Source organism: Phodopus roborovskii, unplaced genomic scaffold (genome assembly GCF_943737965.1).
Source record: "Phodopus roborovskii unplaced genomic scaffold, PHOROB, whole genome shotgun sequence".
NCBI classification, from domain to species: Eukaryota; Metazoa; Chordata; class Mammalia; order Rodentia; family Cricetidae; genus Phodopus; species Phodopus roborovskii.
This window is the reverse complement of record NW_026126470.1, coordinates 7,262,773-7,277,391: the sequence shown is the minus strand read 5'-3', so window position 1 is coordinate 7,277,391 and position 14,619 is coordinate 7,262,773. Positions and strand designations below refer to the sequence as shown.

The following is a 14,619-nucleotide window of genomic DNA, read 5'->3' as shown; positions in this document are numbered from 1 at the left end:
TCTAGAAATGACATAGACATCTTGCCTTGTCAGTCACCTGAAGTTCTTCTTTAATCTTCCATCTTCAGCCCATAGGCCATACTGTGTCTGGCAGACTCTTCAGCAAAGCAGGAAACTTTAAACTGTCTTCTTGTACTGGCAGTTTGTCAGTGTCCTGCAGACTGTCTGGCAGACTCTTCCATGAAGCAGGAACGCTGTAGCAATGTCCATCTTGAATCAGCAGTCACTTTTCTATGGGTCCTGCATGTCCAGTTTATACAGCATAAAGTCAAACAGTCCAGACAAGAGCAGTATCTTGTCCAAATGGCTAGTCTTGCCATATTGGAAGTAAACTCCATAACGAGTTTCTTCAATGTCCATCTTCCTTTCTGATACAGGTGGTGTTGCCAGGAGCAGTTATGTCTCACTGTCAAGAAAATCCTAAACCATTTTAAATGCCATATTTTGTAGGTCTTTGAAAGGTTTGAAGAATGCCTATTTATCTCAAATACGTGTCTGTATATCTAGAAAACCTAACACTATAAATTTTGACTATTATAGGTAACTATAATCTGTACTAAATTATACATTATATTTCTAAATGAGCTATATAAACACAATACCTAAATAAAAGGAGAAATATACATATCACAAAATTGACATTAAATTGTATCAATAAATGAAAATCCATTCCAAAACAAAGTATTCATATCTATACCATAATGCCCTTTTTACCTTTAAAAAGAGATTGGTTGTGGTCATTAACCATTTATAACCAGCTCCATTTAAATGAAAACAAACATTTATAAACAATATTTGAGAATTTGGGCGTCGTTCTTTCCAAACTACTTCTTGCTGATAAGGGGTGCTGTAATGGGGATCCTAAGAAGATATAGAAATCCTGTCTGTAGTCTGCAAGGCTGCCTTGTTCAAGTTGTTTTGAACTTTGGATCACCAGCAACTATGTTTCAGGGGGTCTGGCTTGCTCAAACCACATTAGTCTAGAAGGAATCCACAGCTTTTTATTTTCTGTGGAAACAAAAAATAGAAATCCTTTTCCCCAGTAACTTGTCCTTAGACTTAAATTTTGGAGTCAAAGCATTTTTAAAATATATAAATTGAATTGATCCAGCAGCATTTGTTTTAATAGTTGTTGTTATCTCCTCAGCAGACAAAAGATACAAAGACAATATAACACCATACAGTAACCAGATTCTCTCTGAGCTTTTCATCTTTACGTGTCTTTATTATTACTCTGTTTCTTTTACTTTTTATTTTTTCATTTTTTGAGACAGGTCTCCTGAGTGCTGGGATTAAAGGGGTATGCCACCACACCCAGCTCTATTTAAAACCATTTTATTCCTTTCCTCTCCCCAGCCTACATATATTTTAGAACACACTGTAAATCTGTAGTGCTTTTTCTTAATGTGAATCTGTGTTTACTGTAAATCTTTATCTTTTTCTGGCCACGACTCTTTTATCTGTTAAACAACAACATTGCTAAAATGAAAGACATAGTTGTTTCTGTCGCGGTTTATCAAAGATGGTGGCGGGTACTTTTACCGCCAGCACTGAGAGCTGTGGTCACTGTCTTGGTCTGCGCTGCCATCCAGCAGCATGTTGCAGGCTTGGAGATGTGGTCACTGCCACTGCCAGCTCTTGTACACGCCAATAAATTGTTAGTAGTGCTTTTTTAAAGCTGTGCGGTTTTTAGCCGCTTATGCTGAGTCAGGAAACCTCTCTTATAGGAGCCGCGCAATTATCTGCTCTCTCAAAGCAGAGTCCAACCAAGAAAAATGATGCTACCAAGAAACCTTGCTTGTCTCTGTTCTTTTGTTTCTAAAATCCTTTTTTAAGCTTTTGTTAAATTTTAAATGGAAGTTCTTATTAGCCACGTGGGCGCCATATGTGAGGAGTAGTGCTTTTCTGCCAGACCGCCGATCTTGTCCCACCACTGCGCCAGCCCCAATTAACACACTGAGACTCTGTATTTGATATAATGCTGTTGGCCAGTTACTAGTTTCTTATCGGCTAGCTCTGTCTTAAGTGTTAACCCATTTCTGCTAATCTGTGTATTTCCACTTGGTCTCCTCTTACTCTTCGAGAGCCGCCTGGCGTCCAGCTCTCTCTAGTCTCTCCATGTTGACTCCTCCTTCCTATTTCCTCTTTCCTCCTTGTCTTCTAGTCCCACCTATCTTGCTTTCCTATTGGCCAGCAGTGCTTTATTCATTAACCAGTATGAGAAACATATACAGAATGACATCTCCCATCATCCCTAGGCTTTTCCTTTGTGTCACTATGCTGATCATATAATTGCCATTTGTATTAACTATTCACTAAAAGTGTGCCTGGAATGCTTCAGGTAATTTAATATAAACCCCCTTTTTGCTACCCATCATATCTATACAGTTTTATGCTACTTTGTATAGATTTTTTTTCGGTGTTTAAGTTGAGGTTTTCTACATTCTTTTTTTCTCGATTTTTTTTTCCATCAGTTTTTAAAAGACCACTTTATCATAGTTAGATTTCCACTCTGGCTCAGTTTTGAGAATTCTGTGCTACAGTTAACTTCTTTCCCTCAGTTAGGTACGTTTGAAATCATCAGTGAGTCATCAGTGAAATCATTAAAGTGTCTTTAAAATCATCTTTTTAATGGGTAGCAACTAATGTTTTGTTCCTCCCTAATTCCATCTTTGAGAGCAGTTCTGGTATGGTAGATATATACATCCCTTATTCTCTTTCTTTCTCTGTCTGCATTTTAAGACTATACTCTGTAAGGAAGTCCAGGTTTTTCCCCCATCTTATTCAGCATGCCTTCTTACCTTTCTTTCTTTCTTTCTTTCTTTCTTTCTTTCTTCCTTCCTTCCTTCCTTCCTTCCTTCCTTCCTTTCTTTCTCTTTCTTTTTGAGACAGGGTTTCACTGTGGCTTTGGATGCTGTCCTGGAACTAGCTCTTATAGACCACGGAGACCGCCTGCCTATCTCCTGAGTGCTGGGATTAAAGGCGTGCACCACCGCCGCTGGCTACCTTCTTACTTTTCTTTAGTTCTCTCATTGTGAATATAAGTGTACCATCCCTTGTAAAATTTAATTAATCTGAGGGTGGAATTTGTCTTTTCTATGGTATATTTTGAGAAGGATTAAGTTCATATTTTATAGATAAGAATGTAGTGAAAAAGAAAATCATATTGTACAGAGTTTAGAAAGACAACAACACTAGAGTAAAAGAATTCTGACTGATGTTTTGGCGTCTTCCCTTCTCTTTTCATTAGCTTTCTAGTATATAGCATTCAGGATAGGCTTTCTAGATCATATACATATATATATATATATATATATATAGAGCTTTGGGGCTACAGAAGCAGAAAAGAAGAAAGTTGGTCCTTTCTTTATGCAAAGTATAGATAAAAATCAATACTTTTTCTGTTGTGGGAATGTAAGAAAAAATAGATTGCAACTGGATAAAGTTACCTTTTAAAAATAGTTATAGTTTTTAGTAGCAGTTACTCAAACCAAGGTTGTTTGCTAGTGTGGAGATAATGTTGTTTTTATCCTTCCTTCCTTCCTTCTTCCTCTTTTCTTTTCTTTATTTCTTTCTTTCTTTCTTTCTTTCTTTCTTTCTTTCTTTCTTTCTTTCTTTCTTTTTTTTTTTTTACACAGTTTCTCTGTGTAGCATTGATCGTCCTGGAACTCACTCTGTAGACCAGGCTGGCTTTGAACTTAGTGATCTACCTGTCTCTGCCTCCCAGGTGCTAGAATTAAAGGTGTGCACCATCACCACATGACTTTGTCTTTACTTTTTCAAAAGGGTTTTTTTAGAAGTTCATACATTTATAAAAATGTGATTATGTATGTCTGCCACTCTCCACTTTAGCTCCCTCTAATGCATACCACCCAGTCTCCCTCTCTTCATGTCATCCTTTAAAAAATGTTCTTAGTAACTCTCTGAGTCCAATTAGTGTTACCTATATGCATGATGTGGGACCATCACTGTTCATGGATAACCTCCCAGTAGCTGAGTACTCAAAGGAGGGTGACTCTCCATCCCTCAGCAGCCATTAGCTGCCAACAGGTCTTGTACTAGGGACCTTGGGAGCCCCTCTCCTATCCGTGCTGGATTATGTGTAAGTCTGGTGTAGGAAACCATTGCTGCTGTAACATTCATGCCATCTCCAGAAGTCATCACTTACTGCTCTCCTTCCCATCTGTTGGCTCTCACATTCTCACTTCTGCCTCTTCTTCCATGGTCCTGAGCATTGGATTGAAGAGGCTGATGTAGATGACCCATCCACAGCTAAGTGCTCAACCACACTTGTGCTTCTGCTCTGTGGGTATATACATAAGTGTTTAGAAAAAATTCCCCCTCCCCCAAAGCAGTAGGTTTTCCCCTGTAAGGCCTATGTTCGTCCCAGTCTTGGCCTTTTGTCTAGGTTTACAGTACTAGGAACAAAGTCTCTCCTATGAAAAAGACTTAATATTTAATCAATATTTTAAGTTTATTTGATTATTTCATGATTCACCAAAGTCCTTTGGTTTCATATTTTAGATTTTAGTTGAATATTTTCATGTGAAAATTATTTTTTTAGGCTGAACTGTTTTAAGAGGTATATTAGATAATGATAGAGCTAAATCTGAAGTTTGTTTCAAACTTTTATGTGTAGCTGGTTAATTTCTGTGAGAAACTAGTTTTGGTGTATTTTCTTTCCTTTTGAGTAGAATAGATTCCTATAATATGATTTTACTTAATTTCCTTCTTTCTTGTGCAGATTTATTATCTTTTGCTGAGTTAACAGACTTGCCAAAAAGATGTTGACTAGTGATCTTTACTATGTAACTAGGGGGATCTGAGCATGCTTCTGTTACATGTCTGTGTCTGAGTTAATTTTTGGATATGACCTGGATGATAACATGAAAAAAACTTGCATGTTTCCAGGTGACCTGAACTGTAAGTAAATGCTGATATACCAGTTATGCATACCTGATGGTTTGGGCTGGTGTTGAGTGGGAAGAGGGAAAGCTGTGGAATTAGGAGGACTGCTTAAGAGCAATCTATGTGCAAAAAAGGTGTAGCATTTTTGCTGACTGAAAAGCTAATATCCATGCTATGCTTAAATTACTACTTAAATTACTGCTAGAAACAGATACATGACAATTCAGCCTATAGTCTTATGATTCATTTGGGACCATGTTTAAGAGGAATGTGGATAGTAGTTTGTGCTATGAATAGGATATGCTCTTGAGAGAAGTAGAAATTTTGGAGACTGGCTGGGCGGTGGTGGGGCATGCCTTTAATCTCAGTATTCGGGAGGCAGAGGCAGGCAGATCTCTGTGAGTTTGAGGAAGCCTGGTCTACAGAGTTCCAGGACAACCAGGGTTACACAAAGAAACCCTTTCTCAAAAAAAGAAAGGAAGGAAGGAAGGAAGAAATTTTGGAGACCATTGGGAAAAGTAGTTAAAATGAGAGATGTCCGATATCTAATTAGGACGAGACTGTATAAAGAAGTTTATGACAGTTGCCATGTACATTTGACAGACTATGGTAAATTTTGTTTTTATAGCTTCAAATCATCAAGCTAAATATTATGGACAGATGTCACTTTTTTGTTTCATAATGAATATTCTAATACGAGTCTGTAAAGTAAATCATCTTCATTTATTTTGCTACTACCAGAGATTGAATTTTGTCTAGTTCTCTACCACTGAGCTACGTACCTTAGCAAAAATTGTCTTTAGATGTGGTGAATTATATTTCAATAGCTGCATTTGTATTTGCTTAAGCTTCTGGGTGGTAGATATGTGTAGAATCATCTTCAAGACAGTAAGGAATGGGAAGATGCAGAGGTACCTATTCCAACTTCCTTTGGGGCAAGTTTAGTTTTATACTGAGAGCTCTTAAAAGACCTTCATGTTATATTAATATCAACTTAAGGAGTAACGAGTTGAGCAAGGAACATGCTTCATTAAGCATCCCAAAATACTGAGCTTTAAGGTGTTTACAGATTCCTTCCAAATGGCTTTTTTTTTTCCCGTACAAGAATCTACTTTTAAATTATTGGGCTTTTAAAAATATGACTTTAACTTTAGATTTTTTTTCTGCAACATTATTCTAGTTAGGAAAGCTCAAAATGATGACTGACTCCTTTTATATATATGAGTGGTTGGTGTGTGTGTGTGTGTGTGTGTGTGTGTGTAGTTGGAGGTACACATGTGTACATACATGGAAGGCAGAGGAAGAGGTCATGTCCAGCTCCATCTATTGACTTACTGTGTTGAAACAGGGCTTCTCACTGAGTCTGGAACTCAGGTGGCTACCTGAAAGCCCTGGGAATCAATTCTCCCTCACCCCCAGCTCTGGGGTTATAGGTTATAGACATGCATTCAGTGATGCCCAGCTTTTTAAGTGGGCTCTGGGGATTTGAACTCTGGTCCTTATGCTTGTGCAACAAGTGCTTCCCAGCACTGTGACTTTTTGATCAGAGTTTTTCATTACTTTCATTCTTTGTTGAATATTATAAAAGTAGTGAATCCTTAGTTATCTGTTTAGGCCTGAAGTACTTTGGACTCTTCCCCATAATAGAGTACCTAAATATTCATAATCAGACTATCATGCTACTGTATCTTAAAAACATTTGTTGACAGACTGCTCAGTGCTGTATAAATAATGACAATAATATGCATGTCTATTTGTAGTTTTCTCTGGTTAGGTATTTTAATTTTCATACAAAAGCTGTATATGGACTATGAAAATTTGTCTACAAAAATTGCTAATGATTTTCCAGTTGAACATATTCATTTAGTGTTTTTCTACTTTCAAAGTTAGTTGATTTTATTTTCAGATTGATACCATGAGACAAACGGTATAGGGCACCTTTTCTTACCTCTCAGTCATGTGCATTCACACAGAGCTAATGTTTTCGTTTTCATATATCCTTTAAGTTTTATTTGCATTTTAAGACATAAAGTTGGTAACATTTTCCATAGTAATGTGCTTTTGCATCACTTCTTTGTAAGGTGGTTGAAGACTATGCTGGACGATGGCAGGTCCCTTTGCCACAGCTTCAGGTTCTGCAAACTGCACTTTGCTGTTTCACGTCAGCCAGCGCATCGTTCCCAGATGAATGTGAGCACGTACAGTATGTTCTGAGTAGTCTTGCTGTGTAAGTACTCTTTACTTCTTATCAACACATTTTTGTTTTGTTTTGATATATTTACTTTTGGTGTAACTTCTGAGGAAGAAACATTTCCTAATGTCTTACTTCAAAAAGAATTGTCATTTCTTCAGATGTTTTAATTATCAACATTTAAGAACAATTTTTCTTGTCTTGGGTGAAATGGATTTGTGATACACTGCATTTGGTTTTAATTCTCCAGATAGCCTTAGAAAATTCTAATGGCAAGTCTCAGAGTATGGTAATTAGCAGAGAGGGACCTTAAAACCTCCCAGAAAGAGTTTAGGAAACTCCCCAAGACAAGAAATCAGAGAAACATCACCCTTTACAATAGCCACAAATAAAATATCTTCGGGTGACTCTATAATCAAACAAGTGAAAGACCTGTATGGCAAGAACTTTTAAGTCTCTAAAGAAAGTGAAGATATCTGACAATGGGGACATCTTCCATGCTTCTAGATAGGTAGGATCAACATAATAAAAATGGCAGTCTACAGATTCAGTGTAATTCCAATCAAAACCCCAACACAATTCTTGAAAGAAAAATACTCAATTTCATATGGAAAAACAAAAAAGCTAAAACAATCCTGTACAATAAAGGGACTTCTTGAGGCATCACCATCCCTGACTTTGAACTCTATTATAGAGCTGTACTAATAAAAATAGCGTGGCATTGGCATGAAAACAGACATGTGGGCCAATGGAATCGAATTGAAGACTCTGATACTAATCTATACACCTATGAACACCCGATTTTTGACAAAGCCGAAACTATACGGGGGGGGGGGGGGAAGAGGATCTTCAACAAATGGTGCTGGCATGTCAACAAATTGGATATCAGCATGTAGAAGATTGCTAATTGATCCATATCAATCACCATGCACAAAACTCAAGTCCAAGTAGATCAAAGACCTTAACATAAATCCAGCTACACTGAACCTGATAGAAGAGAAAGTGGGAAGTACTGCTGAACACACTGGCACAGGAGACCACTTACTAAATATAAAACTAGTAGCACAGATACTGAGAGCAACAATCAATAAATGAGACTTCCTGAAACTGAAAAGCTTCTGTAGGGCAAAGGACACAGTGAAAAAGACAAAACGGTAGCCCACAGAATGGGAAAAGATCTTCACCAACCCCACATCTGACAGAGGGCTGATCTCCAAAATATATAAACAACTCAAAATACAAAACAATGCAATTAAAAAGTGAGGTATGGAGCTAAACAGAGAATTCTCAACAGAAGAATCTCAAATTCTTCTGGAAAGACTTTTAAGGAATTGCTTAAGATCTTTAGCAGTCAGGGAAATGCATATCAAAATGATGCCAAGATACCATCTCATTTCCTGTCAGAATTGTCAAGATCAAAAACATTGATGACATATACTGGAGAAGAGGTGGAGTCAGGGAATACTCCTTCACGGCTGGTGGGAATGCAAACTTGTATAGCCACTTAGGAAATCACTATGGCTGTTTCTCCGAAAATTTTGAATCAATCTACCTCAAGACCTAGTGATACCATTCTTGGGCATACACCCAAAGGATGCGCAATCATACCACAAAGATACTTGCTCAGCTATGTTCATAACAACATTATTCCCAATAGGCAGAATCTGAAAACAACCTAGATGCCCCTCCACCAAAAAATGGATAAAGAAAGTGGGAGTATTACTCAGCTATAAAAAACAATGACATCATGAAATTTGCAGGCAAATGGATGGAACTATGGAAAAAAAAATCCTGAGTGAGGTAGCCCAGACTCAGAAAGGCAGACGCGGTATATACTCACTCATAAGTGGATATTAGATATAAAGCAAAGGATAATCAGACTACAATCCATAGCTCCAGAGAAGCTAGATAACAAGGAGAATCCTAAGAGAGATACATGGATCACCGTGGGAAAGGGAATTAGATGAGATCTCCTGGGTAAACTGGAGGTGGTTGGTAGAGGGGAGGGGATGGGGAGTGAGAACTTGAAGGAACTGGATGGTTCAGTTGGAATCCACAAGGATGACCCCAGCTTAGACTCCTAGCAATAGTGGAGAGGGTGCCTGAACTGGCCTTCCCCTATAATCAGATTGGTGAATAGCCCAACTATCATAAAGCCTTCATCCAGTAATTGATGTAACCAGATGCAGAGGTCCACAATAAAGCACCAGGCAGAGCTCTGTGAATCCAGTCAAAGAGAGGGAGGAGGGAATATATGAGCAAGGGAGGTCAAGATCATGATCTAGAAATCTACAGAGACAGCTGAATCTAGCTCCTGGGAACTCATACACTCTAGACCTACAACTGTGGAGCCTTCATGGGACCAAACTAGGCCCTCTGTATGTGGGAGACACTTGTGAAGTTTGGGCATCTGAGAGACTCCTGGCAGTAGGACCAGCATCTATTCCTGGTGCTTAAGCTAGCTTGTTGGAGTCCATTCCCTATGAGGGGACACCGTGCCCACCGTGCAGTGGGGAGGGGATTGGTCCTGCCTCTACTTAACGGGCTAGGCTTTGCTGAGTCCCCATGGGAGGCTTTACCTGTGGATGGGGATGAGCTGAGGGGGGAAGTTGATGGTGGGGTGGGTGGGAGAACTGTGGTTGGAATGTAAAATGAAATTTAAAAAAACAGGGAAAGAGTGGATAAGGAGGCAGAGGGAGGTGGGGAAGAGGAACCTGGAGGAGACAAGAGGGGAAACTGCAGTAGGGATGTAAAAGAAATAAAGAAATAATGAAAAAAAAAAAAAAAAAAAAAAAAGAAATGTTATGTAAGATAGAGAATGCTAGGTGAAAGAGTTATTTCAACTGCTTATTAAATAGTGCTTTTTTTTTTTTTTAAAGGAAAAGTTTATTATTGGTATTTACTGTAGTAGAACAGAGAACTATATTTTCTGTACTTGAAGAAAAATAGAGAAACAGAAGAAGATTGTTCCATTAAAATAGCAAGTTTGTGATGGTGGTATTTTATTTTCTAAAACAATCAGAAAATTATAGAAATCCATAACTATTCTTTATTTCCTGTAAAGCTCTGTGATTTGGTCTTAGCCCAAAGTTGGAAACGAATAAGTCTTATTTTCAAAAATCTTGCAGAGTTTAGAAATACCAAATCACCAATTATACTATTGTGTAATTGCAATTTTGAGATAATTGCAGTGTTTAATGAGGGGCACAGCAAAGGTTTTACCTGGTCTTGGATGCTCCCACCCACTGATGGTCATGGGAGGAGAACAAAACTCATGCTCGGCTTAACTTAATTTTTAAAAAGTTTCTTATTAACTTGAGAATTTCATACAATGTATTTTAATCATGTTCATCCCCGGACCTGTCCTTAAATCCTATCACATTCACCCCCACCTCCCTACCACTAACTGGTTTAAGTTAAATGCGCCACAATAAAGGTACAGTACATGGAAAGACAAGAATGCTGCCAAACATAAATGATACTATAGTCTCTAGTGTGTAGAACATGAAACAAAGCTTTACAAATTTACACACTTAAAACATGATAAAAAAATCACACCATCGAGTCAAAACAATCAGTAGAATCGGCTGCGGATATGTAAGGATTCCAGTGGGAAAGATGGGCAGTATGTTTGGACAGGCTGCAGATCTCAGCACAGAAATGGTCAATGTAAATATATTCAAGTTTAGATACCAGAAACTAAAAACACAGTATCGTTCAGAATGGTTAGTGCTTTTGATGAGGTCATTAGTTTATATTTGACACAGCTGGCCATGAAAAGGGGATTGGAAATATAGCATAAGCAAAGCCCTGGGTTTTGTGCCTGGAACCAAAAATCAAATAAGTCTTAAATGTTCGTTAATGGAAACTATTCAAATTAAAAAGCAAGAAAGAAAAAAGACAAAACAACCTTTAGGATCTTTGGGGAAATATAGAACTACACATTATACATCTATTAAAATCCTAGAATAGTGGTTCTCAATCTTCCTAATGCTGCAACATGCTCCTACAGTTCATCATGTTGTGGTGAGCCCCAACCTTAAAATTATTTTCTTGCTATTTCATAATTGTAATTTTGCTACTGTAATGAATCATAATGTTAACATCTGATATGTAGGACATGTGATATCTGCCCCCCACAAGGGGTCTTGTAAGTAAATATAAGAACCACTGGCCTAGAAGGAATATGAAAAATAAACCATAAACAATTTTGACAAAACACTGGCCCCACATTTTCTACAAATAAGAAAAGAAATTAATATACAAATCCAGGAACTCAGTGCCATGCATGATTTCCCTTAGCAGCCTGATATTCAAAACTGAAAACTGAGAAAAATTACTCAAAGAATCAAGATTTCAAACACATAATACAAACACCTCTTCTGAACTGTGCAAGGTAGAATACAATGAAATGACATCTTAAAACAGCGAAAGAAAAGAAATCTTTAACTGAAATGCAGTTCAAAATTGGAAGAGAAATAAAAATGTCTTCAGTGAAGCTGAAACTGAGCTGCTAATAATTCATTCCTAGTGGACCTGACCTAGAAGCAGGGAAGGAGGAAGAGAGCTAAGAACTCCTCAGGCAACTGGACGGTTGCCTTTAATCCCAGCTCTTGGGAGGCAGTGGAGGCAGTTCTCAGTGAGTTCGAGGCCGGCCTGGCCTATAGAGCCAGTTCTAGAAGAGCCAGGGCTACACAGACAAACAGTCTCAGGACGGGGGAATGGGACCTCATGAAGCAGCACCAATACTGAGCAACATTGGATATGATATTTAAATTCTTAATATTTTTGAAATCCACATATATTTTAAAAAGTAATTGAGATTTACCAATATTTCCCCCTTCTGAGTTTTAAGTCATAAAGATGGTTCTATTGCTAGGGTTATATGGAATCTTATTCTTATGGTTTCATTGATTAATCTTCCATAATTGAGCTTCATGTAGTTTGAACGTTTCCCATATTTCGAGGGTAGGGCATATCTGTTTTGTTTTTTGTTTTTTGCATTTGGCTATACAGTGATTTGATATGCTGCTATCTAAAACTTGGCTACTGGGTTGAGATATTACTAATATTTAGCTGAAAGGCTTTTTTATTTAAGAACAGTATCTTTGAGACATACATGGGCTACTGGAGAAGGGGAAAAGGACATGATCTCCTGAACAAATTGGGAGCACGGGTGGAGGGGAGAAGGAGTTAGGAGAAAGAGAATGGGAGAAGAGAACATGAGGGAGCCAGGATGACTGTGTCAGGGAAGAACAGAGGAGAGCAAGAAAAGAGATACCATAATAGAGGGATCCATTATAGGTTTAAAGAGAAATCTGGCACTAGGGAAATGTCCAGAGATCTACAAGGATGACCCAACATTCTAAGCAATAGTGGAGAGGCTACCTTAAACATCCTTCTCCTATGATGAGATTGATAATTATAATTACCTTACATGCTATCCTAGAGCCTTCATCCATTAGCTAATGGAAACCGAAGCGGACACCCACAGCTAAACATTGAGTTGTACTCCTGGAATCCAGTTGCAGAGAGGAAGGAGTGATGAGCAAACGGGTTAAGACCAGGCTGTAGAAACCCACAGAATAAGCTGACCTGAACAAGGGGGAGCTTATGGATCCCAGACTTACAGCTGTGAAACCACCATAGGACTGACCCAGATTCCTTGAATGTGGGTGTTAGTTTGGGGAACTGGAAAATCTGTGGGGCCTCTGGTAGTGGACCAGTGTTTATCCTTACTACATGAATGGACTTTGGGAGTCCATTGTTTTTGTTTTAGATATTTAGCTTTGTAATCAACTTATGTGTAAACTTGTATGCATTGGCACCCAAGTCCCTAACTGTTTTCAGTTCTCTGAAGGCTCTTTATGACAATAAGATTGATGTTAGTAGAAGTTCATTTTTAGGGATGAAGTCTTCTCTATAAACAAAAGTACTAGATGGAGCAGGACTACTGATATAGAAGCTGAAGAAGGTATCCAGAAGGTCTAGCTAAGACAATTTATGGACATGGCAGTTGAACAACTTTTTTTTTTTTATTGTAATAGATTACTTGAAAATGACTAACTTAATAAAGATGGTCAGTTTGTTTTTTTGTTTGTGGACTGTATGCATGTGTGTGTGCAGGGTTGCTCATATATGTATGGGGCAGAAGTTGATGACAGGGTTATAATTACTTTCCACCTTAATTTTTAATGACGGGTCGCTCATTGAACCTAGAGCTTGTTGTTTTGCTTAGATAAGCTAGCTAATGAGTCCCAAGGCTTCATCTGTCTTACCCCACTGTCACCCAGTACTGGATTTGTGGGGACATGCCACTGCCCTTGGCTTTCATAGAATGCTGAGCTTCCTAACTCAGATTCTTGTACTTGGAAAGCTCACTTTACCCACTGAACCATTTCTCCAGTCCCCAAGTGTATGTTTATTTTAATCAAAGATTTGGGGGTTTAGTCTGTGGACAGTTAACATCATTACTATTGGGTCTTTAGCAACACTATATGTCATGGCAGAAAAGTTCATAGATGAGAAAACTGGTTACCTCGTGGCAGCAAGGAAGTAGACGAGAGGAAGATACTGGAGACCCATGATCCACTCCATGGGTACACAAATAATGACTTAAGGATCATTACTGCACTCTCCCAACAGAGCCACAAGCTGTTGACTAAGCTTTAATCAATGACTATTGGAAGATTTAACATGAAGCCATGCTTGATAAACAGATTTTCATTGTAGATGGAATAGCCTTGCATTAGAAGATAATGCTGTCTAGGGGATAGTTTCTGAAACTATGTTGTGACTACATAGAGTTGGCCATTTAATGGGAGGGTTGTAAAAATTTGGTAAATATTAAAGTTTGTAAACATGCAATGACCAAAATGTAATTCAAGGTGAAGTATGTGATAAATTCAAGGTATTTCTGGTACTGTTCACCTGTGGCACATCATGCAACTTTACTTTAGCCTTGGTTCTGATCTCACAGCATGCATATGTTGTACTGATTGCTACCATGCTGAATAGTACCAACAAATTCTGCCTCAAAACCTTGGCACAGATTAAAAACTATTATATGATAAATTGAAGTGTTTTCAATGTATGCACAAAATTTTCTCCTTAGAGAAACATAATAGTCTAATTCTAGAAAACAAAGACTTTTATTAGCTTCCTACCATTTCTCAGCATATAAGTATCAAATTAGTATATCTTTGTATTGGATTGTGTAGTGGAGTTTCTGTCCAGCCTGGTCCTGCCGCCCTTCAACTCCAAATGAACACAGAGAGACTTATATTAATTACAAACTGTTTGGCCAATGGCTCAGGCTTCTTATTGGCTAGCTCTCTTAATTATTAACCCATAACTATTAATCCATGTATTTCTACATGGCCTTTTCTTAGGCCTTTTCTTACTGGAGAATGCCCAGACCTGTTACTCCTTCATCGGCTACATGGCATCTCCCTGGCCACTCCTCTCTGCCTTCCTGTTCCCAGCATTCTCCTCATCAGGTAGCCCCCACCTATACTTCC

General features: G+C 38.2%; 1 protein-coding gene across 1 annotated transcript in view; it reads left to right on the top strand.

Annotated features, from left to right (window-relative positions):
* Nucleotides 1-14,619, top strand: part of Znf654 (zinc finger protein 654) — a 57,944-nt gene that overhangs the window by 17,214 nt on the left and 26,111 nt on the right. Inside the window, exon 2 of the mRNA XM_051191730.1 lies at nucleotides 6,990-7,135. Within this exon, the coding sequence (XP_051047687.1) occupies nucleotides 6,990-7,135 (146 nt within the window). The remainder of the gene's footprint in view (nucleotides 1-6,989; nucleotides 7,136-14,619) is intronic.